Source organism: Penicillium hispanicum (genome assembly GCF_028827665.1).
Source record: "Penicillium hispanicum strain IBT 35686 chromosome Unknown utg000008l_segment0_segment0, whole genome shotgun sequence".
NCBI classification, from domain to species: domain Eukaryota; kingdom Fungi; phylum Ascomycota; class Eurotiomycetes; order Eurotiales; family Aspergillaceae; genus Penicillium; species Penicillium hispanicum.
In genome coordinates this window covers 266,449-292,779 of record NW_026623200.1, presented here as the reverse complement: position 1 = coordinate 292,779, position 26,331 = coordinate 266,449, and the positions used below count along the sequence as shown (strand labels likewise).

The following is a 26,331-nucleotide window of genomic DNA, read 5'->3' as shown; positions in this document are numbered from 1 at the left end:
AAGAACACAGAAGATGTCAAAGGACGTTGGGAATAGCTATATGGGCTGTCTAAAACAGGACACCACGTAATGAGTACACTGGAAACGCCCCAACGAACATGATTCACGATCCTTTGCCGTGAATAAAAAATCCTGTTAAGGAATGCACTATCATCCATGGATCCTGACCAAGGATTGCTATGCGCGCAGTGGAGATTCAATCCCGGGACCTTGTGGATCTCAGGGGTCTGGCTCTTGTGTAGATGAAATGGTGGTTGCACTTTATATCCGCACAGCCTTGTGTTTGAGTGATTGGGCTCGGGTTTTCCAGATGTACGAAGCAATCATAGTCGGCATACCTTGAGCTACAATGTATACTGGAATCCCCTGCAATGCCAATTCGCAAAGCCTTGCGGTGGATTGAGCGGCAGCACAGTGATAATGGCCTTGGATATTTGATGAGAAGGTTATTTCCGATGATGTAACAATTATCAACATGAACTAACTAACTGTTATGTAACATGGTACGAGGCAGAGCCTGGCGATGGCCATACAGCCTTGTACAAATTCTTCTGGAACTTCCACATCACGCCTGACCAACCGCAGTCATGCTTTGCTCGCAGGGGGCAATCGATCCTGTAGATCACCTCTCCACTACCTATCTACGGTGTGTATCACCGAACTGACTAATAATGTCACCAGAATGGTGTAAAAATCGGGACCCATAACCAAGAGCCAAGCCCCATAGAATGCAGCCGTAGGATCAGAATCCCTCCACGAGCCAGGAAACATGACTCGGCCAAGGAACAAAGAGAAGATGTTCACGATTCGACTGAACCATGCATAGACTTCAAGGCTGGCTCCACAAGGTTCAGAGGAATCTGCCAGCTTGAAAATATGCTGGTCAAATCCCGCAACTTCGATGGTTTGATCTGACAGGATCGGGCGTCAGGAAGGGATACGACAGCCCGTGCCCGGTCGTAAATCTCATCTGGTCCACGCTTTCGGCGCAATTCGCGGGATGATCGGTCGCTACTTACTGCAAGGCCGCGTTATTTCTTCGCTGAGAGCTCTAGCGAGCCCTGGAGGATGGCAGGCAGGTCGAGGACAAGCCCTGCAGAGGAGACGTTTCCATCGACCACCGCCTTCTTGTAAACGGGGTTTTCTGGTTTGCGAAGGGCTTTAGTCGGAAACTGCGCCGAGGCATTATCCAAGCCTTCCACGCCTGGCACGAGACGTTGTGCTAACTGAAACCATGAAAATCGACTGTCCCCACTGGACTTCTGACGGACAAGATCGTGAAGGTCGTGAGTTAGAATCGAGTTTCCAAGGCTAACCTAACCAACATTCTCCCCAAGGTCGCCCACGTACTGCTTGCTTTTGGCGACCGTGATGAACAAACGCGTCTCGCGCGGTTCCAACACACCGACAGCTCTGGGGAAGTATGAACGGAAGAGTGATCGTTAGTCTCGTCAACTGCCTGGTTTGATGCAATATGAGACAAGCTCCTTTGATGCATGCGAGTTCGGTTAGATCCTATTTCAGGGCAGAAGGAGCAAGCTCCGAGACCGAGGGATCTATTCACCACTAACAACAGTTAGCATGTTGTAGCCGGAACACTCATCAATATTAATAAGGATAGAGCTTGGCAATGGCATAAAAAACGCTCTTTTGACCTGGTGGCTTGATGGCGTGAGCGGGTGGCTTGGGTTCTTGATATGCTCGATAGGAAACCCGAAGAGTCGGCCCCGGCCGAGGTCTCCACGTCTATAACCTCTGCCTTCACTTGGACAGGGCGAGATGGTACGCGACGTTGCATTGATAAACACGGGGAGATGGTGTGGGACGCGACTGAAACCGGAGGTCCGTCGAGGTGGACGGCGTTGCATCGCTACAAGACGCTCGCCATTTCTCCGCCCGATAACGCCAAATTATATTGGAGAACTGCACGCTCATCTCCTTCTCCAATCAGACATCACACAGCGGGAACATCGAAGCCAAATGGAGAATGAAGCGAGTCACGACATTTGCATCTAATCGTCGCCTTGAATATTCTCCGTTGGCGTGCTTTGCGTGCTAGTGCGCTGCGAGATAAGTGAGTGCAGTAGCGCACCAGACAAGAGATAAGTGAGGACAAGATCGCTGAGGAGTGCACTTCCCTCGCTGATCTCCCCTCACCGGCTTCATCTCACCAATTGAGCGACCATCGACAAGACCAGTGCCACCGCAAGGATGTGTGAGTATTCGTGTCGCCATCGACCAATGAATACCTCTCAGGGTGACTGACACGAGGAACCCTACAGCGAGCCCGCACGACATTACAGAACCATTCGCAGAGGTGATCGAGTCACGACTGGAGTCCAAGGAGAAGCAGCAATCATCGGAGGCGACCACCGATGTGAAAGCCCTCCAGTCCTCCGAGAATGAGGTCTCGTCGGACTCGGATGAATATCCTCTGCCAAATGACGAAGACCGCCATACTCTGCGCAGGGTTGCAGCTAACTTACCGTTGGTCGCGTTCTCTCTATGCTTAGTCGAGTTTGCGGAGCGTGCATCGTATTATGGTGCCCAAACGGTCTTCTCTAACTTTGTCGAGTTCCCGTTGCCCAAGGGTAGGTCGAAGCTCTGCTTTATAACTCTTGAAAGTGAGCGATGGTGACTGACTCGAACCAATAGGTGGCAATGGAGCCGGTGCGCCTCCACGAGGAAGCCAAGAGACGGCCGGTGCTCTGGGGATGGGTCTTCAAGCAAGCTCTGCCCTGGTGTTGCTGTTTACCTTCCTCGCCTATGTGATTCCGATCTTTGGCGGCTGGTGGGCCGACGTCTACGTGGGCCGCTACAAGGCAATCTTCGTGGGTGTGATAATCTGTGGCATTGCGCATATAATCCAGATCGTTGGAGCAATCCCATCAGTTCTCCACCGAGGCAAGTCGAATGCGGCGCCACCATTCATCATTGGCCTTTTGTTACTGGCCTTTGGAGCGGGTGTTTTCAAACCCAACATCGCGCCCACCATCCTCGACCAGCACCGACAAAAGCATCCGTATGTCAAGACCCTAAAATCAGGAGAAAGGGTCATTGTCGACCCCGAATCGACTACCACCAGAACCATGCTTCTTTTCTATGGCTTTGTGAATGTCGGTGCTTTTTACATGCTTGCGACTACTTATGCCGAGAAGTACGTCGGATACTGGTTGTCCTTTTTTCTCTCAGGGATCATCTATATGCTGCTTCCCATTTTACTTGCGGCGGTCTACAACAAAACATATAAAGAGCCCCCCAGAGGGGGATCAGAGCTTACCCAAGCTGTCAAAATCACCGGCTGGGCTTTACGTCGGAACAAACTACGGGTGTGGCGCAAAGACTTCTGGGAGGCAGCAAAACCGGATAATCTGCACAGCGCGGGTATCCAGGTCGGCTGGACAGATCAAGCTGTCCAGGATGTTGCAAGCACCATTGGTACGTCATCGAATAACTTGCCCTTTTGCAATGCCTTCAATTAGAGTGTTCACCAGAAATACTGCAAATTTCTTTGCATTTGATCACCGAGAGCTAATACGTCTGGGAAGCCGCATGCGATATCTTCTGGTATTACCCAATCTGGAACCTGAATGATGGCGGCATAGGATCCGTGTCCACGAATCAAGGGGCTTCGATGATTACCAACGGTGCTCCGAATGACCTGCTAAACAACTTCAACCCATTAACGATCATGGTCACGATCCCCATCCTCAGCTATATCATTTATCCGTTGTTGGAGCGTCGCCGGATCCGGCTCGGCCCTATCACCCGGATTACCTTTGGCTTCTTCCTGGGAATCCTCGCTGGACTCGCGGGAACCTTGGTGCAATGGAAAGTATACCAACTCTCTCCCTGTGGGAGCCACGCCTCTACCTGTGACCAGGTCTCCCCGATCAGTATTTGGTGGCAGATTCCCAACACCGTCCTCGCAGCGGTGAGCGAATGCTTTTGCAATGTTACTGCATACGAGGTGGCTTATGCGCGATCCCCGCAGGGGATGAAGGGCTTGGTCGTGGCAATCTTTCTGTTCATGACTGCCTTGTCGAGTGCACTCGGCGAGATTCTGATTCCTGTCACTAAGGATCCATGGCTGACCTGGATATGGGGTGCTCCCACTGTCGCGCTTGCTGTCCAGACAGTCATCTTCTGGTTCCGGTTCAAGCACCTCAACGATGAAAGTTATCTGAAAAGCTATGTGAATGCTTCCACGACCGAGGACAAGAGCCAGAGCGAGACGACCGGCGAAAAGGAAGCTGATACTTCGGTTTAATGTGCCGAGTGGGGAGAGTTTTACGTCTTTCCTTTATCTCGCTGTGATATTTATATATTTAAAGGGTACCTTCTATCGCGGAGCGTCTCTATCATGTAACGTTTGGCGTATGAATACGAAATCCATCATTCTCAAACAGTTTTCCGGAGAGCTCATCTCTACTAGGCTAGTGGTAAGATCAGTTCCTGGTCACCTAACAACGAGAGATTCTGGGACCCTCCTAAACTATAGGATGGAATGGGCGACAGCAAGTGTCCTGATTTAAAAAAAAAAAAAAAAAAAAAAAAAAAAAATTGACAATTTCATCGGGAAACAACTCCCTCAGTCTACCTTCAATTCAAGTCACCATCTCCCCGTGGGATGAGAGATGGAATTTCCAAAGGAGATCCAGACGGAACAACAGCTAACCTCAGTGATTAAGTTGCGAAGCAAGTACATAGATCGCCCATCCCATACACTCCAACGCTACCTAAAGAGATAGTGAGACTTCTCAAGGCCAAAAGTACCTTGTCCTGGCGCAACAGGCCCCCATGGCACCGGCTGGCGATACCTACAGGAATGGCCAACCCCTTCCAGATATAGCAAGAATGATTTGACAGGGGACGCGACGTCTCCAGGACTTTCAAAGAATCTTCGTGATCAATGAGAATATTAATACGTTCACATTCTACGCATCTACCGACATGGGTACGCTGTGAGCACCGGCTGTCAAAAACGGGCATGAAGCACGTGTGCTTGATTCAAACAATTCCTGTAAGACCGCTGTAGATTACGTAGTCGAGTTGATGACCCCGAACTGTGGCTTGAGGTCGCCTCGGCAAAGATTATATGATGGTTGATGGAGTCGAATCGGATTATGTCTATCGTTTTGTTCGTGGTGTCTCCAAGACCAAGACACCGCAGGTTCGACAATACACGCCCTGGCCAAATCCATAACTCCGTCTACCGCTGGCCATACACCTGCTCGTCTATCATAATACATAGAATCGCTCAAAGGGTATAGTAACTCGCCATTTCCTCCTGGAACCAGTTGTATGAGTAGTATAACTGCTCCGCCATTTGCGGGTCAATCATCGGCATAGCCCCGCTACCGTCCACTAACAAAACATCATCGAGGACCGGGGCCAATGGAACAGGGGGCGCAGGGGGCGGAGCTAAGGTGACGGAAGGTTGAGGTGGCATGAGAGGCGGTGGTTGTGGGACCTGTCGCTGCTGCTGCTGTTCCAATTGTTGTTGCTGATACGCCATTTGGCTGAAGATCATGGTACTTTGATGGCGGAACGTCTCGGCGAGCCGATCCACGCCAGGACGGCGTTTGCCGAATTCTTCGAGTAGCACAACGACCGCCTGGATTCCACGTCGCATCGTCTGTTCGTCGGGGTGCCATGGAGCCATGCGGGACTCACGCAATGAGCGTGCGTTCTGTTCGAGGCACCACAAGATGGTAATACCTGCAAAGTAGACTTGGCTCAGTGTGAGCCAAATCCACTTGAGCTTGCCCACGGAGTAGCTGTCCCAGTAGGAACGGATAACCTGGATGCTAGAATCGCCACAACTGACAATGCTGGTTGCATCTGGGGTGGGATTGCGTTGGCTTGGACGGTACATGAGAAGCAAAGTTGTATAGTACAGATAGTCGTAATATGAGGTAGAATAGAGAAGTGCCGAGGGATAGACTGGAGCGGACATGCGCCATTCGTCCACCTCGCGACGGAACTGGCCCAGGGTGACGGTGACTTCCTGTGGCGATGGACATGGGAGACCGCTGTACACTGCATGCGCGAAAGAAGTTTAGAGCCCCGCCCATAAATAAGGCCTGGAAAAGTTAATGGGAACTTACAGTATCGGTAAATGCGCGAGAAAATCCGCCGGAGACGTATGACTTGCACTGGAATAGTCATTGCACTGGCACCAGGGGCCTCAGTGCCGTCGTCATTCAGCTCCCGCGGAAGGCTTACGGTGATATCTTCATCCGCGATCCCCAGGGGTCGGCCCAGGGTACTTGCAATGAGGCGGTCCAAGTTGTACAAGCTCCAGAATACACGCTTGGCCATTTCCTCTTCTGTCACACTTGCGTATGACCGTGCCTTGTGTAGGCCCAAACTGACTGCGAGTCGCATAGTCGCACCCAGCACATGCCAGATACTAGGCCCTGAGGTTGCGAACATGGTGTAGAGCGCTAACGCTAGCAGAGAACGTACAGCTGGCAAGTCTTCGTTCTGCAGCGCCAGAGGCAAGGTTTCCTGGCTTGCATGATAAAAGTCTGCAGCCTGTGCTGTATCTGCCGAGCCGATCAACAACGAGATGGCAATGATGATGTGATAGGAGTTATGTATCTCAGGAGACGGGATCCCCCCGGTATAGATATGTCGCAGATGGCCCATGAACTCGGGCCGAGACATGAAAGGGTATTGATAGCCCATGCTACCGAAATATTGTCCAGTCACCTGCTCCGCTTCCTCGAAGGAAGACAAGCGCAGCACTCGAGGAGCCGTGGCGGGACGCGCCACGGACGGTCGGCGGTGCTCCAATTGATCCCGAAAGATCTCACCCACATTTGGCAGCTCCATGCCCACGCCAGTCGAGGACTCCGACGCCGCCGGTCCTGCCGTTACGGACGAGCCTCCACTGCCGGCAGGACTGGGCATCGATGTGGCCGATGGGCGGCTGCCACCGGTCGCGATCATCGCCGGCACCTGGTACCACCAATCCGGATCGCCCTCGCCATCCACGGGGGTGCCCGTGGGCAATTCGGCCACTGAGATGCCTGATTTCCGGCGCACCAACTCCTCGAGCCATCGCACTCGCTTCTGCAGGTTCTCGAGCTGGTCTCGGGGAACGGAGGCACTAGCGACCTGTGGTCCCGGCGGGGGAATGGTGCAGCGGACGCCGGCGCGGGTGCAGGCGGAGCAGTTTGGGTAGCGAAAGTCGCATTTCTTCTTGCGCTTGCGACAGAAGTCACAGGCTGTGGATACGCGCTTACTGCGAGAGGCTGAACTAGAGGCTGGGTCCGAAGTAACCTCGAGCTGGTGGTGAAACGGCGGCGGTTGCACGCTGGGCTGCGACCACGCCGGCGGTGGAGGTGGAGGAGTGCCAATCGAGTCCAGGCGGAACTTGCCCAGCTGATCGCGGAACTCCTTGTTGCCCGAGCTGCTCATGGTGACGGCGGCTCCAACCGCTGTCCATCTCAGCCACAGGCGGAGCGAGTCGGAATGCCAGGGCTGCGGCGCATGGAGGGAGAAGAGGAAGTTGGGGAGGGCGGGAGTCGGGAGAACGCTGGTCTCCCCGGCCAACTCGGCCTTCCGCTTACGCGAGGCCGCTCGATTTCCTCGATCTCACCATCGCGGTGTCTCCCATCGACCTTCCATGCTGGCCCCTACCACCGGCACAGGATGACAGAGTGACATCTCGGTGTGGAATCTGCTACTTCCTCCACACGAGCCTTCAAGTCATGATCTGAAAGGCACAAAAGCCTCCGTGCTCGACTCGGCGATATCTGTGCGATGCAACCATGGCCAGCAGCCACCAATTAGCCATGGCAAGTCATTCAAGCCTCTAAGATCGCCGGGTCAATCTTCACAGCGCCGTTGGCTCTGCAGTGACGCCACAGGGGTCTTGTTGATCTGCCAAGAGGAAACTCCCTCCACTCCTGGTGCATTGATCGTCGAATCCAAATGCCTCATGGGGAAACAGCACGATCTCGTATCTTACCTCGGCCCCCATGGTGATCAAAGAGCCTATCACTTTCGAATACGATGCATCCGTTCTATGTGATAGCACGTATGAGAGCATACACTGCTACTGGAATCTTCTCGGCGGTGATAAAAAGGGGCCTAGAAACCATCACCGTCGGTTTTCATTCTCTTCTTCCAAGCCCGTGATCGACATTATGAAAATCGCTGCGGTCTTTCTCTTGCTTGCAGCCAGTATTGCCTATACTAGCGCGCTACAGTCCCGTGCCAGCGGCGTGCAGGGATTTGATATTTCCAGTTACCAAGGCACCGTGAACTTTGCTGACGCCTATGGTGCCGGTGCCCGATTTGTCATAATCAAGGTAAGGAGAAACAATCCTACGCTCATGGATGAATGCAATTCCTGACCTGGGCAGGCAACCGAGGGCACCAGTCACGTTGACAGCGCCTTCTCCAGCCACTACGAAGGTGCTACCAGCGCAGGTCTCCTCCGTGGTGGCTATCACTTTGCCCATCCTGACTTGAGCTCTGGTGCCAGCCAGGCTGAATTCTTCCTTGCTCATGGGGGCGGCTGGTCCAACGATGGCAAGACCCTGCCCGGTATGCTCGATATCGAGTACAACCCATCTGGCTCGACCTGCTACGGTCTGAGCAAGTCTGACATGGTCGCCTGGGTGAAGGGCTTTGGGGAAACCTACAACAGCAAGACTGGGCGGTACCCTATGATTTACACCACTGCAGACTGGTGGAACACTTGCACCGGCGGTAGCACTGCTTTCACCAAGGACTACCCGCTGGTGCTGGCTCAGTACAGCAGCTCGGTCAGCACTGTCCCCGGTGGCTGGTCTTACCAGAGCTTCTGGCAGAACGCGGACTCGTATACATATGGTGGCGATTCGGATATCTGGAATGGCAGCGAGGACTCTCTGAAGACCTTTGCTAAGGGTTCGTGATCTGTGGACCCTAAACCGAAAGCTTTGGTTTTGTAGGCACATTCCCAATCATCCTGCTAGGAGTTCGATCGGGGGTTATATACTTCTCTGCAGGGGTCGTAACAAACTTCTATGATAGGTTAATCAAGTTTGTTCTTGACAGCTGGTGCTGACTGCGTAACTACCCATGTCGGTACATTTCGCTAGATCTATCTATTACCTAGGTAGTATCCGTGAAGAATATATCGTCAAAGCAGAAGCCAAATATGGTGAGGATGTCGCGTATTGATCACAAAAATTCAGAACCCCTATAGTACTTCTACAATTCACGAACCTTCTTATGGCGTATGCGTCCAACCATCATGTTTCTCCAGAAAAGATATCCCCATCCCCTGCCGTGTATCCTCCCAGCGGACGATGGAAGGAGCATCTTCGTCCGCGCACGACCTAACCCCTTCTGACCCTGTCGAGACTAGGTAGATTTAGCAGGTTTCATCTAAGCAACTTCTCATATGTAGCTTATCCTCGCATCCATTGGCCTGGCGACGTCATTGGCCGAATATGCAAACCCCTCATCGATAACAGATAAACAGCGTGCATACATCAGACCTCGCTTCCTGCAACCTGCATTCTTCCAGCTTCCCACATGGACGCACTAGACCAAAATACTTCCCCGGCATCGGGGCTGCCCCTTGCCTTCCACGGTACGGTAGTCCACTCCAAGAGTCTGGACGAGATCGAGATTCTTGAGAACTGCTTTGTGCTGGTGGACAAATCAGGCAAGATCCAAGAGCTACAGGCGAACGTGCACGCAGACCAGATCAACGCGATAGTTTCCGACCAGGGCTATGCGCCCGATGTATTCCCAGTCAAGTACCTCCAACGCGGCGAGTTCCTGTGTCCGGGGTTCGTCGACACGCATAACCACGCGCCCCAGTGGGCACAGCGCGGCGTTGGGCGCGGGATCTCGTTGCTCGACTGGTTGAACAAAGTCACCTTTGCCCACGAGGCCAAGTTTGCCGACCCCGAATATGCCCGCCGCATGTACGCTTCGTGCGTGGCCGGCTTCATCCAACAGGGCATCACGACGGCCTCCTACTACGGTTCCCACCATGGGGAGGCGACCCGCATCCTGGCTGATGTCTGCCTCGACAAAGGCCAGCGCGCGCTCGTCGGCAAATGCAACATGAATCGCAACGCGCCGGACTGGTATCGCGACTCCTCGGTTGCAGATTCTCTGCGCGAAACGCGTGAGTTGATTCAGCATGTGCGGAATCTTGACCCCGACAGTAACCTGGTCAAGCCGATCCTCACGCCACGGTTCGCCATATCGTGCGAGTCAGAGATCCTCCGGGGGCTTGGGACGATTGCGACGGAGAATCCCGATTTGCCGATTCAAACGCACTTCAACGAGGCACAGCAGGAGATTCAGTTTACCAAGCAGTTGTTTCCGGAGTTCCAAACGGAGGCCGAGCTCTACGCAAAGTTCGGATTATTAAATGAACGGTCGGTGCTGGCGCACTGTATCTTCCTGGAGAAGGGCGAAATGGATACTCTCCAACGGCTTCGCTGTGGAGTGGCGCATTGCCCGATCGCAAACATCACCATGCAGGAATTCATGGTCGCGCCTGTACGCGAGTATCTCCGACGCGGCATTAAAGTCGGCTTAGGCACTGATAGCGGCGGCGGCTATTCGTCCTCGATTCTGGACGCGATGAAGCAAGCATTCATTGTTTCAAATGCACGACATATGCTGACACAAGGTCAAGACGCCCCTCTGACCCTGGCCGAGGGCTTCTTTTTGGCAACGGTTGGCGGCGCTCAGGTCTGTGGACTTGACGACAAGGTCGGCAATTTTGCGATAGGGAAGGAGTTTGATGCGCTTGAGATTCACACCATGGATTTGGATCGTCCCGGGGTTATGAGTCCTGTCGAGGAGGAAGACTCAATGCTGGTGATCTTCGAGAAATGGTTGATGACGGGAGATGATAGAAACATTGCCAAGGTATATGTACGAGGCCGGTCGATCAAGATTTGAGCTAGAGCAACGGATATGTATTCAATGGTCTTCAATGATCCATGGACACTGCGGCGACTCCCCACGGAGCACAGTCAGCAATGACTCAGAGATAGAGATGCCCTTTGTGGGATCGCAAGTCATATCTCCAGGAGCTCGACGGCTGCGGCTGCGGCACGAAATGGAGGGCTTGGAGTAAAGGACCGGGTCCATTGAGCTTCGCGCCGAACGTCAGTACTTTGTAGGGATCTTCAACGTAGTCAATCAGCGGGCTTACTCCTTCTACCCACGCATCTCGGAAACTCTCATCCTCCGCCTTCTTTCGCAGGTCTCCCCAGTCAAAATCCTGAGCTTCCCCAACCTGAATACCGTGGACCCAGAAGGTGACTTTCCCAGGATGCCAATCCAAGTTCTCGCTCTCATAAGCCTTGATAACTGAGGCGATATTACGGAGCTGCTCTTGAGAATGCTTGTCTGTTTGTTGTTGCATCTCTTTCTCCATGAATTTGAGAGTATCTAGGCGATGGATCACCCCAAAGCTGAGAGCTCCAGCTTCCACATGGTGCCCCGATAAAGTCACCTCTCTTGGGATGTCTGTCAGCATCTTTCTCCTGGTTTTAACTGTTTAATGAAGTTCTTACTTGCTCACTTTCTCCCGTGCCGTCTCATACCGGGCCAGTCTGCCTGCGAAGATATCCGGAAGGATACCTTCTTCCATTCTATCTCGTGCTCTCTGGATCTGGGCTTCGATATCGCTGCTCAGAAGAGTGGCAGTTTTGTTAGATCGAGAAGGAATCCATATGCAGTCGCGCTCATGAGCAGATGGACACTTACCTTTCAGCAAGGTCAGGCTCATCAACATTCCACCCTTCTGGCACGTCTTTCATATCCAATATCGGCGGGTCCTGTTTAGGCCATCGCTTTCTTTGAGAGACCACGTCATCCATGCGTCTGGAATTCGCCCAGGGGTGCACATGTAGCTTTCTCATCTTACAGACTGTCCCGTACATTCCCTTTGTGGATCTGGGGGGCATCGGACATAGTTTTGTGTCACATTCAGATTCACAGGGATATTGTCAGACTAGCCGGGAGAGATGGGAAGGTATCAACTGAAATCTAGGCATTGGGAAAGGGGGTCCTTATAAATGGAGAGGGTGGTAAGGTTGTGTCAGTCACAAAGAATTCATCTTGAGGCACAGTGATGCTGGACGCTGATGTTTCACAATATGCAATAAACGAACAAAGAAAATCAACCCGAAAGGGAGTCGAAACCAGGCATCGAGATTGTTAAGATACAAGGGAAGATTTGAATAACCTGGCATCTCATAGCCGAGGGTCTGACAGGAGAAAACAAGCAACCGAGAATTGTCCGGTCGAAAAGAAGTCATTCTGGCGATGACGCAATATAATAACAGATGATCTCGCGGATGGTCTAATTATTCACAGGAGAGAGAAAGAAGAGCGATGAGAGGGTATCCTAGCGCAAAATCTCATAGAACTCGACCAAGTGTCCATAGATGGAAAAACAAATGGAAAAGATCGAATGACATTTTCAGAAAAAGAAATCAATATACCGGATAACAGAAACGCCTCTTTGAAACGTTGCTCAATGCCAGGTGCCTCTTGGTGGACCGAAATAGCCCCGAGCTGGAATGCCCTTGTATGGCGTGCCTAGGCCATCAGCGGTGTGAGCGTACACGGTATTGCCCCACCAGTTGAGAGAACCGGCAGGCAAAGTAATGCAGAAGAAGATTATGACAGTCGACACGGCAACGCCGCAGTCCAGCGCGGCAGACAAAACATAATCTGCGGCGAGTCAACAAAAAGAACTCACGCGAAACAGTGGAGAAAGGAAGGAGCTACATACTATATTTCGACCACCATGCCGGCTTTCGGTGACGCACCAAGCCATTGAAAATGGCATTGATCACCCACCAGGAGGAAAAGTTCACCCCTGTAGCGGGCGGGACCAGACTCATCGCACCAAAGGCGACGGGCCAAGAAATATAATTCACAACCTTCCAGCGACGACCGAGGAAATAGGTAATGACCACCACCACGGGACCGGCGAGAAGAAACCATAACAGATTGCTATAGATCTGACCGGGGGAGAATAACCGCCCTGGACCAATGGCACCTAGGCAGACGTTAGAGGGAAAACCAAAACCATTTCAAAGCGAGGAAGTCAGACGCACCCCAGATAAGAGATGAGGAATAGGTCACTCGACCATGAGGACATGTGAAATTACCCTCGGCGTCGGACGTACACACCCCGTCGATTCTAGTTATCATGAATACAGTCACGCCACACTGAACAATTGCGCCGACGAGTGTAGCAAGGCCCTGGGCTGCGAAGAGAGTGCGCGGGGCGATATGCATGTAATGAGCTAGTTTCATATCGGCGACGAATCTAAGCCGGTCAGATGCACAGCGTCTGCAGTTTTGCAACGGGAATACTTACTCTAGGCCCTGTTCAATGGCAACATAGCCGTAGAATTTAAATACCATATTTGCCAGAGGCCGTCCAAGAAAGGCATAGCCACCAATAAACTCGGTAATCAAATTCAATTGATTGCTGCTGATGTTGGTAATTGCTTTAATGATGCCAACCGGGATGAAGTAGATCACGGGCAATAAAAAGGACAGCAGCAACCCCCAGACTGGAAGCCCAGTGTGCCACACCTCATTGGTGACGATACTTAGGACGAACATGACCACGGTGACTGCCAGAAACCACCACCAGGGGACCGGGCGGTAGACCGACATCAGCCGATCATGGATATCCGGCTTGCTGGTTCCTTTCCATTGGCGCCAAAGGTCTTTGCCGTGGTACAAGCCAGTGTGAACGAAGATCCCGGTTAGGTTGGCGAAGGCAACCCCAAATGTCATGGCATAACCAGCTGGCAAGAACATTGGCGAGTAATCTCGATACGCAGCCCAATTGACCGACCCATTCTGATCCATGATCCGGGATGTGTTATAGCTCTGGCCAGTATTGTCGAATGTATTTGAGTTTAGGAGCGGAAGATAGGCCGAGTACCAGGTGTTGGTGTAATACAGAATCGGGCAGATCAGCCAGAAGAACAAGGCGAAGGAGCCCATCACGTTCAGCCCAGCCCAAAAGGGAACCAGCAGGGGACTCTGGTTGGCATAGACCACTTGGGCCCAGTCAAAGGTCAACACAGACATCCCCAGGCCGGTAGTCTGGCCGAACAGCTGATTGACGACCACGTTGGTTGGCACAATCCAACATATAAAGCTGAAAGTGCTCAGGCCAGTGAACAGGTATCCCGGGGCGAAGTACCAGACCGCACCGCCAACGAACACAAACAGAAAGAAGCGCAGGCGCGTAACCTTCCACCCATCCGCGATCGGATTTTCTCGTGAATGGAGAGTCGTCAGGAGGGCCGCGTTGGAGAGCACCTGCGGCCATAACATGGAAGCTGGGGAGACAAGCCACCGCGAGGCAATGCCCGCGAGACCGAATCCGAACAGCTGCGTGGTGATGCACAATAGCACCTCGAAGCCCCCCTGTGAGGGCAAGTCATAAAATTTGACGACAGCCTCAATGACTTGGGTAGCAGCGGCGGAGCCAATAGAGACATTAGCCATGATTGTGATCAGAGTATGCTCCTTGATATTGAAGTGCCGGTTGGGGTTCAGCACGCCGAGTGGCATCCATTTTGCCCAAGCACAGCCCACCGGGAAGGCCAATAGTTGTGCGACCAGCGCACTAATGGTCACGCTGGGTTGCCTCAAGCTGAAGAATTGATTCAATCCACTTCCAATCTGGGCATGTCAGACGATATTGATACACTGTGAGATGGGCAGGGGTTGGCTGATTTTGGCGTGCAACTCACTATGGTAAAAACCAGGCCAATCGTCCACATACGGACCGTGTTCACCGGCAGTGACAGGTCATCGACCGGCTTGATGACGGCACGCACTTCAGGAAAGGGCGAATCATGCGCGTCGTACGGGAGGATCTCTTCAGCATCGCGATCGTGAAGGATTGAGATCTCGTCAGCAGTATGCTCGGAGGGCGGCCCCTGGGACGGAAGGTCAGTTCCTGATACGCCCCAGTTTCCATCATTGGACTAGTCTTCTCCACGCATATTCGATCTATAAGTTGATGGTGCTGGGCGGGTTTCAACGTCTGATACACCGTGGAGCCCCCGGGTCCAGACCGACACACGGAGGGGGCCCGCCCAGTTACCCAGCACCCCGATCGCGCGTGGAGATCCGGCAGGAATGAGAGTACACATATAAGCAGCAAATGCAGCATACAGGCCACACAGAGGGGAGTGCAGGATCTGAACACACCTGGGTCCATGAAGGGCCGCGAGACTTCTCCTCGGCCGCATTCTCCATCCTCAACTGCTCCTGTTGGATCCGGGGGGATCCGGCCTCCATCCCGCGAGACCCAAGACACGACAGGAAACACACACGCAACTCCGACCAGTCGCACCCGGTTCGACTTTAGGCAAGTGGTAGAAGCGCTTCAGGCCGCATGGACCGCGATGGTGGGAGGAGGGGGGTGGAAATGATCCGAGAGACGCGTCCGTCGAACCCGTGAAGGATTCGCCGTATCAGGCAATCCAAACTCTACCTGAACGGCCGACCGCTTCGTGACTCTTCTTCTTCCCATCACTCGCGCAATGGGCAACACCAAGCTGGCCAGGCCTATCTCTCCATCATCAATATCAGATACGAGAGCAATAAACTCCAGCGCCCGCGAGTTGAATATAGGAAACCCAACGGACTGCACTGACGATATGTACCCATGACTGTCGGGATAGCCCGCGCTGCAGCGTCTGCCTGCTCCACTCGTCGGATCGGAGCGCCTGGAGAACGCTTCCTAATGAGGCAGGCCAACAAAAATTCCGCCAGATCGTCGCGGGTTCAACGGCATTTCTACCTCCAGGTGAGATTGCCAACCCAGAAAATGGCTCATGCGAGCCCTCCTGTGAAGAGCCCGATAGGCTTGGGCGCCCACGGAAGCCACCGCCGAGGTCTAATCAAACCCCAGTCCCATTCCATTTACATATATATCGGCAGCCGCGCAAGTGATATCAGCCGGGCTCGACCTGACTCCTCGTATTACCATCTTGAGAGAGACAAACGGACTCACAAATCCACACCATGGGGGACAGTGGGCATGTTCACGACTCCATACCAGTGCCCTTTCCACAACGACCAATTGTGATCTTGGGCGCTGGCATCATCGGCTGCGCAACGGCCCGGCACCTATTGCAGAGAGGCTTCTCGGTGGTTCTGGTGGCTGAATTTTTACCAGGAGATCAGGATATCTACTATGCTTCGGCTTGGGCAGGCGCAGCCTGGCATGCTGCCGGTGGGATCACCCCGGATCAGCGTTATATTCAAGCCGTAACGCATCGCGTGCTACTCCAAATGGCGCAGGACCCGGAGTCGGGAGTCAGTCTTGTCGACGCCTACGAGTACCTGGAGCAAGAACCCGCACCGAGCTCAGCCGTCTGGGGGCGAACGGTGGTATCGAAGGTAGCTATCGATCTTTGCTCGTGGAGCTTTTCGGGTCCGTAGCTAATCTAGATATAGTTTCGAGAGATGGATCCGCGGGAATATCCCTCCAACTTCAACACCGCTTGGGCTTACGAGACTCTTGTCACCGATCCAACTCGACATATGCCTTACTTGGGCAGGCAAATTACGGGCCTGGGGGGGCGTTTCGTTCGACAAAGGGTCAACTCCCTGCAGGAGTTATATGACATGTTCCCCGAGTCGAACATCTTCATCAACGCAAGTGGATTAGGGAGCAAGAGCCTGTCGGATGTGCAAGATGACAACTGTTTCCCTGAGCGGGGGCAGAATGTGTTTCTACGGACCGAACGATGCCACACCATGTACTTCCGGAACGGTGGCGAGTACACCTATGTCATCCCTCGGCCACACTCTCAAGGGGTGGTGCTAGGAGGTGTCAAACAACACGATAGCCTGTGAGCATGCGTGGTCACGGTGGAGCTTCGCAGTATAATTCTAACTCTTTTTACCAGTTCTCCCGATGTCGACCTGGATATTGCACGAGACGAGATTGCACGAGCCCATCGGCTGGCGCCCAGTATTGTCCCCGAACACCCAAGCGACGATGTCGTGAGCCATATAATCGGCATCCGTCCTTCACGGAAGGGTGGGTTTCGCCTGGACTCGGAACAAAGAGAGCATCGGACGATTCTCTCAGCTTATGGATTTGGCGGAGGCGGGTATGCATTCTCATACGGGATCGCAGATGCGCTGGTGAAGATGGTGGAACAGACGGAGCGCGAGAATATCATTGTCTAGCATTCTAGCATTGCTCTTTCTTTTATGTCGTTTTGCAGCGTCATTGCAATCGATCTGCCGCGTTGAGCGTGGGTTTCATGCTTATCTGTGAGGTGTTTGTTGCAGTTTTGGATAATTGATACCATTGCTATCATTACGATCATTCCTTTACCCCAGAAGTACTACACTCCCACTTCCACACCCACACCAACGCACTTGCACCCGACTGACGTCTCATTACGAGCTCGATTCGCCACTGTGTGTCACCCTGCAGGGGATACAAACATCGCGATCACCTGCGCGCGCGCCATTTCCCACGCGTTCATGGCTCTGGAACCGGGTTAGCGGCTCTGCCTCCCCCCCGCCGGCGCTTTTTGCCGGCCAGTAGGGCTCGTCGGCTTCCTCGACTCAACTGCCAGGTTTTTCTCATTTTTCTCTTCCCTCGGGCTGTGGCCAGATCCCGACGCAGGGCCGCTTAAGGCCGTCCTTGGCCTGCCTGCTTTTTCTCTTCTTCACCTCACCTTGCTTCACTTTGAATCAATGACCCTGCGCGGTCATCTTGCAGTGCTCGCTTTTCTTTGACCCAGTCGACCCGAGGTGCCGTACACGCTCCCGCGCCCGATGTGAATGACGTCGCCAACAGAGACGTGAAGGAGTCGCCTGCATCGTTGATCCCTGCCCGTACTGTTCCTGCCCCGTCGGCGGAACAGTTGAGAGCCTGCGCGATGGTTCTGGATCAGGAGATGCTCCACCTCAACCTCGAAGATCGCCATCCCATCAACTTCGCCATGGTCGTCACTCCGCCGGCCGAGAGTGATCTGAACGCGAAGGGGGAGCTTCCTTCGCAGCCTGCGACTCCCGACGCGACCATCGCAGCCTCCGATCCCATGTGCCGCATCTACCGTCGCACTCCGACCCCGACCATCGTTTTAGACGGTTCCTTGCGCATTGTGGAGGCATCCGACAGCCACCTCGCTCTCTTCAACCACGACCGCAATCAGTTGCTAGGGACCAGTATCTACGACCTGGCACCGCGCATTGTCCCGGCGCCTGATGTTGCATCGTTGAGTGGCGCGCTGGGCGCAGCCATCGCCATGCAAGAGGTGCAGGGGATTGATACCATCTTTGTGCCGGAATGCAAATCCAATTTCTCGATGAGAGTCACGCCCATTTTCGAAAATGACGCGCTCATCTACGTTCTTCTCGAGGCTACACGACTGAAAAGTCATCGGCAGGCTGGCCCTGCAGTGACCGAACAGGCGCACTTCGACGAGACCTACAAAATTCTGGTGGATAATGTGAAAGATTACGCCATCTTCATGCTCGACGTGTGCGGCCAGATCGCCACCTGGAACGCTGGTGCCGCCATTCTGAAAGGCTACACGACTGCTGAAATTCTCGGCCAACACTTTTCCGTCTTCTACGGCGATGGTGATCGCCAAGCCAACAAGCCCGCGCGCGAACTCGAGGTCTGCCTGCGAGAAGGCAAAGTGGAGGATGAGGGCTGGCGCTATCGCAAAGACGGTACCAGGTTTTGGGCCAATGTCCTAATCACAGCCATCTACCAGTCTGGCCGACACGTCGGCTTCGTCAAAGTGACTCGCGACTTGACGGAGCGCAAAGCTGCCGAGGCCCGTCTGATCGATGCGTTCGAGGAGTCTGCTAAAGTCAAGACCGAGTTTCTGGCCAACATGTCTCATGAGCTACGCACTCCGATGAACGGCATGTTTCTGGCCTTGGCCATGCTGCTGAGAACACCTTTGACCGACAATCAGCGGGAGTACGCCTCGATCTTTCAAGATTCGACTTCTATCCTGCTGCAGGTCATCAATGACGTGTTGGATTACTCGAAGCTATCATCCGGCTCCTTCTCTCTGACCACAGAAGTGCTCGACGTCCCCAGCGTGGTGGATGCGGTCATGCGTAACTGCCAACCGTCGCTCAAGCCGGGTGTCAAGTTGGCTACTTCGGTCGCCCCGGGATTTCCCCAAAGCGTCAAGGGTGACCCGCTTCGTTTTCGACAAGTCCTGCAAAACCTCGTGGGCAATGCAGTCAAGTTTACTGAGCGCGGCTATGTGCAGATCGATGCATCGTACACGCTTGATGAGGTGGATCCTTGTGCATGCGATATGGTGATTCAAGTGATCGACTCTGGAATTGGGGTCCCCGAGGATGCCGTCAGCACTCTGTTCACTCCCTTCACTCGATTTGCGGACTCGGCCACGAAGCGATACCAGGGAACTGGTCTCGGGCTGTCGATCTGTAAGAGCCTGGCCGAGCTGATGAACGGAGCGGTAGGATTTCACGCAAATCCGAACGGACCAGGAAGTGTGTTCTGGCTGACGGCCAAGATGAACTGTACAAGTGCCACGCCTCGCCGGAGCAGATGTGAGGCGACCCCGACTAGTGAAAGCGCATCTGATCCGTCTGAACGTCTGCACGAAGCCGCTTATCAGAAGCAGATCCTTCTGGTCGAGGATAATAAAGTGAATCAGACCATCATGCTTAAACTCCTCGCGAGCTTGGGGTTTGGATGTGTGGATGCTGCCTGGGATGGATCTGAGGCAGTGCGCATGGTCAAGCAGAAGCCGCTCGCGTACAAAGTCATCCTGATGGATATCAACATGCCAGTCATGGACGGATTGAAGGCGACTGAGAAGATCCGACAGATCAACCCCGATGTCCCAATCATTGCCCTTACTGGAAATGCTCTCAAGGGTGACGCTGAAACCTACCTGGCCAGTGGCATGAATGATTACATTGCCAAGCCTCTCCATCGACAGCAGCTAGTGAACTTGCTTTGGAAGTGGTGCGGATCATAGCATCTGGCACGACTAGTCACAAGATCTACCCATCATGAACAAGACCCTCCTGCGTTTGGATTCCTGGGTGATCGTGCCGCTCCGCGGATGATATCCTCCTACCTCCGATATCTGTATCGAGGCGGTCGCGACGACACGACACCGTCCCCCATCTCTCCATTACCCACACCTTGCCACTCCATGGCAGTTGCCGTGCAGCCTTAAAGGAATATTGATGGCACTGGGGATGACTCACATCCTTGGACTGTCCCCTGGAATATGGGGCGTCAGTATGCCCCCGTGGTCGGAGAACATATATCTTACTCCCTTCCCAGCCGAGTCCTCTTTGTTGCCTGTGATGCTCCCAGGCAGCGACGACGCATTTGATCCATCGTTGCCCGCTTTCCAGTTACCCGTCCTTGCGCAGGTGACATGCGTGGAATGACACCGTCGGCTCGTGTTCCCCATTGAACGGTGTTTTGAGGTAAAAGAAAACCTGTACAGTAGATCATATGGGCATGAAAGCCTGGTCATAGTCGCCTCCTACCAGACTGGTAATTCCGACACCACTGGCTTGTTGTTCTGGCATTTCTTGTCTCCTTTCGTATGGCGAATGCAGTGTCTATGCGAACGTGTTGTCTTCAGCAGAGGTGGGCACTTATCCAGAATGACGAATAGGAAGTTGTGTTCTACCAATTCTACCCATTATACATAGACACAGAGTCGGGTTGGAATTAGCGTTGAGTTGGATTTGCGGCGTTTGGTCAGTAGTCGCTCCAGTATAGCCATTCAATTTTCTGGCCCAGAGAGAGCAACTGCGATGGCCACCATAAGAATGGTGAATTGCCCACTTGCAGGTGGTGTCCTAGGATTGCCATACAATGTTAGATGTGACTAGTCGGGTTGCTACTGTCCTGTAAGCCGGAAAGTCATTTCTCCTTTACAACGCCCGCAAGAAATCCCACCGAACGAAGGAAACGCCGCGCAACCCAGCTCTCCTACCCTCTGCCTCGGACACATGCATCTGGACTCATCCATGGATGCATCTAGCGTTCATTCGGCATACTCGACCAGCCCAGTGCGGGGAGGATGCGGAGCTACTCAGGGGCATATCAGGATCGGCGCCCGCGCCCGCCCATTGGCCGCACCATGCGATGCACGGCTATCCTGAACTCTACGAGAGACACTACGTCTGCGCCGCCTTCCTGATGGAGAAATGTCGCACTCTCCACTTGACGTGGAGCGGGCAACTTTGATTCCTGCTCAAACGCCGTTCGAGCACGCTCTTGTCCCGGCGCCACCCCTCCTCCCATGCGCATCGGTGCCAGGCTGTTCGCGCCTCGCTCTGACTGGCATAGACGTCGTCGCCGAGCCTTCGTGGTCGTCTGTGCACGAGGGGACAATCGACTTGGCTCTCACCTTGTTTGGGGTATAGGTTTGAAGGCGCTCGGAATGTTGATCTTGTTTTTGCTGGTTTCGTGGGCGGTGGCTCCCTCACATGGGTGCTCTTGGTCGCGCTCCGAGGTTGACTGCACCGTTGTCTCTGATGGTGAGAGGTGGCTCTGCGGTCTTGCGCGAGGTTTCAACTTGGCATGGGGAAGGTTGCTGCCGATCGCTATCTATTGGGCAATTAGGGTGCGGTCGATGTTGATGTGCGTCGCTGCTGTTCTTTTTTGGGGATCTCCAACGCGCCGCAGCATTATTCCATGCCGAGAGGTACGTGGGAAGCAGCCGAAGACTGGCCTGGACACGGCATCTGCGACGAATAACCCAGGAACCGCAGCGCAGGTGTTGCGCACACGATTGAATCAATCGATGTTTCTTTGAGGGGAGTCGAATCCGGATCTACACATCTCTCTGCATGCACTCAACACCCGGGTTTGATCTAGGGACAATTTGGAATCAAAGATCTCGATCCCCGAGTCTGGTTTAGTATCAGCATTCTACGCTTCTCAATAAAGCCATTGTTCGCTGCAGTGTTATCTGCACGAGCTGGTGGCTTGATAACAGTCTCTTATCTCGGACCAAGCGTGCTGTGCAGAGTCCAATCCCGCTTCTCCTCAGGGTCCAAATATTCTCGATCTACCCCGAGACCTTCCTGCTCGGTCGTTGTCATAAGCGGCCCAGCCATGCGTAGTCGAGGGTCAATGCCCCATTCAAGACCCGCTGTCCACGCCGATCGTAGTTCTAACGGAGCCAAAACCCCCGACAGTGGATCCTGTTGACCATGAGGTTTATCTGTGGTGAAGTTTCCCATTGGAGAAAATGCCACTGGACCACTGCGAAGGCACCAAAGCGCATGAGGCATGGCGTGTCGATGAGTTGCTTGCTCCTGTTCATCCGCAGCTGGAAACGGAGCGTCGATGCCGTATAAAGCTCTCGTATCCCCGGACGGCCCGTTTGGTTCGTCTTGACAACCTCCATTGTGTATGGTGTGATTCAACTGTGTTGATCATACCCCCATCTCACTCCATCATGAAGTTCTCTCTGCTGCTCCTCAGCGCAGCTGTCGGTGCCATTGCCGTGCCTGCACACCACTACGAAGTGCACGAGCGACGCGAATACATGCCAACCTCGTGGGTCGAGGGAAAGAGACTTGACGGCGCCACAACACTCCCAGTTCGCATCGGACTGACCCAGTCGAACCTCGACCAAGGCCATGAACTTCTCATGGCAATGTACGTGTGGCGCTTGTCGAGTTTCCATTTGGTCATTGGTCGTACTTCGCTAATAACCTGCCAACAGGTCAGACCCTGCCTCGAGCCACTATGGACGACATATGACAACCGCAGAGATTCATGACATATTTGCTCCTAGTCGCGAGAGTGTGGACAGCGTCCGTTCCTGGCTGGTGTCCGTTGGCATCACGGCAGACCGAGTCTCGCAGTCGGCCAACAAACAGTGGATCCAATTCGATGCCGACGCCAGTGAACTCGAACGTCTGCTGCGTACCGAGTACTACATTTATTCCCATTCGGAAACCGGTCGATCCCATGTGGCTTCTCGGGAGTGAGACTCGTCCCGGACGGAAGCATACGAAAGCAGACTAACTGACTTTGAGATAGATACCATGTGCCCCGGTCTGTTCGCGAACACATTGACTACATCACCCCCGGTGTTACCTTGCGAGAGGTCTCGAATGTGGGCAGGTCCACCCATGCTGGCATGCAGAAGCGTTTCTCGAACGGCTTGCCACCGATTCTGCAGCCCATCACCATGCCCCTGGCGGAGCTACTCGGCAATCTCCTGCAATTCTGCGACGTTGCTGTTACGCCCCAGTGTATCAAGAGTGAGTGACTTCAGCAATCTTGCTCTGTTTGACCCTATCTGACCAGTGCCAGCTATGTACAATATTTCTGAGGGAAGCTCTGCGACGAAGGGCAATGAGCTCGGTATTTTTGAAGGTATTGGGGATGTCTACTCCCAAGAGGATCTTGATGAATTCTTCATGACGCTGGCCAGGTAATATTGATCCATTCTCTTTTCAATCTGCACATATCTAACTATCCCTAGTAATATCCCATCGGGAACTCACCCAATCCTGAAGGGCATCGATGGTGGGCAGGCGCCAAACCCCCTGTGGACCGCAGGACCTGAATCGGATCTCGACTTCCAGATCTCCTACCCGATCATCTGGCCTCAGAATTCAATTCTATTCCAGGCGGATGACATGGTCTACGAGAACAATTATACTTTCCAAGGCTTCCTGAACACCTTTCTCGACGCTATCGATGGTTCCTACTGTGACACCATCTCACCTCTCGACCCTCCTTATCCCGACCCCCAAGTGGGCGGCTACAATGGCTCCCTGCAGTGTGGTGTCTACAGCCCACCGACTGTGATCTCTATCTCGTACGGAAATGCCGAGGCGGATCTCCCCATCGCCTACCAGCGCCGCCAATGCAGCGAGTTCATGAAGCTAGGCATGCAGGGTGTTTCGGTCGTGGTCGCATCGGGGGACTCTGGTGTGGCCGGCCGCGGCGGCGATCCGACTCCCAGCAACTGCTTGGGCGAGAAGGGCAACGTGTTCGCCCCGGACTTCCCCGCCTCGTGTCCCTACATGACTGCCGTGGGCGCTACGTACATTCCTCCAGGCGGCAGTGCCCAGAACCATGATGAGGTGGCCGTTACGCGATTCCCGTCTGGCGGTGGTTTCAGCAACATCTACCAGGCCCCGGACTACCAGGCGCAGGCAGTGGCCGATTACTTCTCGATTGCCCAGCCGACTTACCCTTACTACGAGAGCGTCAACAATGACAGCTTCGGCGCTAATGGTGGCATCTACAACCGCATTGGCCGAGGCTACCCCGACGTTGCTGCCATTGGTGATAACGTTCTCATCTACAACATGGGCGTGCCCATGTCAATCGGCGGCACGTCCGCATCGGCGCCCGTGTTTGCCGCTATTCTCACTCGTATCAACGAGGAGCGTCTCGCTGCCGGCAAGGCCCTCGTCGGCTTTGCCAACCCCGTGCTCTACCAGCATCCTGAGGCATTCTTTGACATCACCGAAGGTAGCAACCCTGGCTGTAACACCGACGGCTTCACTGCTGCAAAGGGCTGGGACCCAGTCACCGGCATTGGCACTCCAAACTACCCGGCCTTGCTGAAGGTTTTTATGAGTTAGTTTCTACCATGAACAACCCTTGTCTGCTCCCGTATGATCATCAACGCAAAATGACAGCGAATATAGCTTAATCGGTATCAGCTTGATTTCGGTATATATTTAGCCATTGCTTCAGGCTAGCTTGTGTTTTCCCATAACCAATCAGATCAGTTCCGTTGTCAGCTTTCCAGTGTTCGATCCGTCAAACAGTTTCATCCATGTGCTCGGAATGCCCTCGAAGCTAGTCGGGACGACGGTCTCGGTGCTGTCATCGATGACAAGCTTGCCCTCCTTCCAGGCTTGGATAAACAAATCCCGCACCTCCGCAGTCTTGTGCAGGTAGTCCAGCACGACAAAGCCCTGGATGTTAATGCGGTTGGAAATCACCTCCTGTTTGATGTCAGCATTTCGTCTCCGGAGGGTAGACTCGCATTGCATACGGAGAAATTCTTCAATGGTCGGGGGTTCAGCTCCGAATTATAGTTTGAAATGTTTCCGCTGCAGGGGACAAAGATCAGCCAGTGTCTCTCAACTGATATCCTGCAACAAGCAGATGTGCTTACCATGCAGCCACGCGTCCGAACTTTTTCACTCGCTGCAACATCAGGTCCAGGATTCGACCTCCCACATTGTCTGTTCTTCATCAGTAGGTGAGTCGAGAGACAAGCCAGCTGAGCAACATACCATAGAAGACCTCCACATAATCCTCCGTCGCCTGAGCAAGGTCCTTTTCAAACGAGTCCGTCTTGTAGTTCAAACAGAGATCTGCGCCGAGCGATTCCACCCAGCGACACTTTTCTTCCGTCCCAGCGATTCCAATGACCTTTGCGCTCAAATCAGCTCGCGACCAGAAAGTAACTCCCAGATAACAAGGAAGGTCTATACGCACCCGCTTACACCCGATCAGCTTCTTCGCAATCTGCACCGCCATACTCCCCGTCGCCCCCGCAGCACCGCTGACCACCACGGTGTCGTCCTTGGTCACCTTCGCGATCTCCGTCAAGCCAACATACGCCGTAAGCCCCGGGACCCCGAGCGAGCCCAGGAAATGCGTCACCCGCAACCCCGGCACCGGCTGCACGACCTGGCAGTCCTTCGCGTCGTGCACGGAGTACTGCGTCCAGTTGGTCGGCGTCAGCACCGTCGTGCCCACGGGCAGCGTGTCGGCCGTAGACTGGATGACCTCGGCAATGCCGAGGGCGCGCATGGGCTCGCCCAGTCCGACAGGCGGCACGTACAGGCGCTTCGGGTCGCGCTGGCCGGAGATCCAACCGCGCTGCGCGGGGTCATTGGAGAGATAGATGGTTTTCAACAGGACCTGCGATGGCTGCAGCGGTGGGAGCTCGGCGGTCCCGAGCTCAAAGGTCGCGTGGGCGCCGGCTAGTTCGGGCAGGCCGGTAGGCTTCTCACGGAGAGTCCATTGGCGGGTGGTGGTGGGGATGGCGGCCATTGTGACATGCAGAGATGCTTAGAGTCAATTGGATGTGAGTTTTCTATAATTCTTGTCATTTTCTTGGGTATCCTGCAGTGCATTGTTATAGATGGTCGCAGCCTTGAAGGCGTTCGGGCATTTGTAATCTAGTATGCCCGCGGGCCCCGAGGTGGATTTGTCAGACATAGATTGCAGCCCTGGAGTGCTTCGTTTGGGCAAAACCTGCACTTATCCCACGTTTATACGCTGAGTGACGCAGGCTGTGGAGAATAGTTTGGGGGTTT

General features: G+C 53.8%; 12 protein-coding genes across 12 annotated transcripts; 6 read left to right on the top strand and 6 right to left on the bottom strand.

Moving 5' to 3' along the window:
* Positions 1-1,031: 1,031 nt before the first annotated feature.
* On the bottom strand, positions 1,032-1,583 carry N7459_008947 (uncharacterized protein; the record flags this gene model as incomplete). Its single annotated transcript, XM_056948115.1, has 2 exons — positions 1,032-1,226; positions 1,572-1,583. The coding sequence occupies 2 exons, from the start codon at positions 1,581-1,583 to the stop codon at positions 1,032-1,034; spliced, it is 207 nt and encodes a 68-aa protein (XP_056795340.1).
* Positions 1,584-2,211: 628 nt separating this feature from the next.
* Positions 2,212-4,270, top strand: N7459_008946 (putative MFS peptide transporter; the record flags this gene model as incomplete). The annotated part of the gene is made up of 4 exons (XM_056948114.1): positions 2,212-2,215; positions 2,283-2,591; positions 2,656-3,438; positions 3,549-4,270. The coding sequence occupies 4 exons, from the start codon at positions 2,212-2,214 to the stop codon at positions 4,268-4,270; spliced, it is 1,818 nt and encodes a 605-aa protein (XP_056795339.1).
* Positions 4,271-5,260: 990 nt separating this feature from the next.
* Positions 5,261-7,428, bottom strand: N7459_008945 (putative C6 transcription factor; the record flags this gene model as incomplete). The annotated part of the gene is made up of 2 exons (XM_056948113.1): positions 5,261-6,042; positions 6,111-7,428. The coding sequence occupies 2 exons, from the start codon at positions 7,426-7,428 to the stop codon at positions 5,261-5,263; spliced, it is 2,100 nt and encodes a 699-aa protein (XP_056795338.1).
* A 731-nt stretch (positions 7,429-8,159) lies between these two features.
* On the top strand, positions 8,160-8,915 carry N7459_008944 (lysozyme; the record flags this gene model as incomplete). Its single annotated transcript, XM_056948112.1, has 2 exons — positions 8,160-8,324; positions 8,379-8,915. The coding sequence occupies 2 exons, from the start codon at positions 8,160-8,162 to the stop codon at positions 8,913-8,915; spliced, it is 702 nt and encodes a 233-aa protein (XP_056795337.1).
* A 625-nt stretch (positions 8,916-9,540) lies between these two features.
* On the top strand, positions 9,541-10,932 carry N7459_008943 (putative guanine deaminase; the record flags this gene model as incomplete). Its single annotated transcript, XM_056948111.1, has 1 exon — positions 9,541-10,932. One exon carries the CDS (start codon positions 9,541-9,543, stop codon positions 10,930-10,932), a length of 1,392 nt encoding a protein of 463 aa, XP_056795336.1.
* An 85-nt stretch (positions 10,933-11,017) lies between these two features.
* Positions 11,018-11,858, bottom strand: N7459_008942 (uncharacterized protein; the record flags this gene model as incomplete). Its single annotated transcript, XM_056948110.1, has 3 exons — positions 11,018-11,495; positions 11,553-11,666; positions 11,746-11,858. 3 exons carry the CDS (start codon positions 11,856-11,858, stop codon positions 11,018-11,020), a joined length of 705 nt encoding a protein of 234 aa, XP_056795335.1.
* A 659-nt stretch (positions 11,859-12,517) lies between these two features.
* Positions 12,518-15,282, bottom strand: optF (uncharacterized protein; the record flags this gene model as incomplete). Its single annotated transcript, XM_056948109.1, has 6 exons — positions 12,518-12,717; positions 12,779-13,048; positions 13,107-13,321; positions 13,373-14,700; positions 14,772-14,960; positions 15,235-15,282. The coding sequence occupies 6 exons, from the start codon at positions 15,280-15,282 to the stop codon at positions 12,518-12,520; spliced, it is 2,250 nt and encodes a 749-aa protein (XP_056795334.1).
* A 771-nt stretch (positions 15,283-16,053) lies between these two features.
* Positions 16,054-17,229, top strand: N7459_008940 (FAD-dependent oxidoreductase; the record flags this gene model as incomplete). The annotated part of the gene is made up of 3 exons (XM_056948108.1): positions 16,054-16,431; positions 16,489-16,886; positions 16,944-17,229. The coding sequence occupies 3 exons, from the start codon at positions 16,054-16,056 to the stop codon at positions 17,227-17,229; spliced, it is 1,062 nt and encodes a 353-aa protein (XP_056795333.1).
* A 704-nt stretch (positions 17,230-17,933) lies between these two features.
* fos-1 (sensor histidine kinase/response regulator Fos-1/TcsA) lies at positions 17,934-20,030 on the top strand (the record flags this gene model as incomplete). Its single annotated transcript, XM_056948107.1, has 1 exon — positions 17,934-20,030. The coding sequence occupies one exon, from the start codon at positions 17,934-17,936 to the stop codon at positions 20,028-20,030; it is 2,097 nt and encodes a 698-aa protein (XP_056795332.1).
* Positions 20,031-22,023: 1,993 nt separating this feature from the next.
* On the bottom strand, positions 22,024-22,433 carry N7459_008938 (uncharacterized protein; the record flags this gene model as incomplete). Its single annotated transcript, XM_056948106.1, has 2 exons — positions 22,024-22,227; positions 22,287-22,433. 2 exons carry the CDS (start codon positions 22,431-22,433, stop codon positions 22,024-22,026), a joined length of 351 nt encoding a protein of 116 aa, XP_056795331.1.
* A 51-nt stretch (positions 22,434-22,484) lies between these two features.
* On the top strand, positions 22,485-24,636 carry N7459_008937 (S53 family peptidase; the record flags this gene model as incomplete). Its single annotated transcript, XM_056948105.1, has 5 exons — positions 22,485-22,687; positions 22,755-23,018; positions 23,075-23,298; positions 23,351-23,471; positions 23,523-24,636. 5 exons carry the CDS (start codon positions 22,485-22,487, stop codon positions 24,634-24,636), a joined length of 1,926 nt encoding a protein of 641 aa, XP_056795330.1.
* Positions 24,637-24,777: 141 nt separating this feature from the next.
* On the bottom strand, positions 24,778-26,065 carry N7459_008936 (MDR family NADP-dependent oxidoreductase; the record flags this gene model as incomplete). The annotated part of the gene is made up of 5 exons (XM_056948104.1): positions 24,778-25,005; positions 25,056-25,113; positions 25,179-25,248; positions 25,300-25,438; positions 25,505-26,065. The coding sequence occupies 5 exons, from the start codon at positions 26,063-26,065 to the stop codon at positions 24,778-24,780; spliced, it is 1,056 nt and encodes a 351-aa protein (XP_056795329.1).
* Positions 26,066-26,331: the final 266 nt, after the last annotated feature.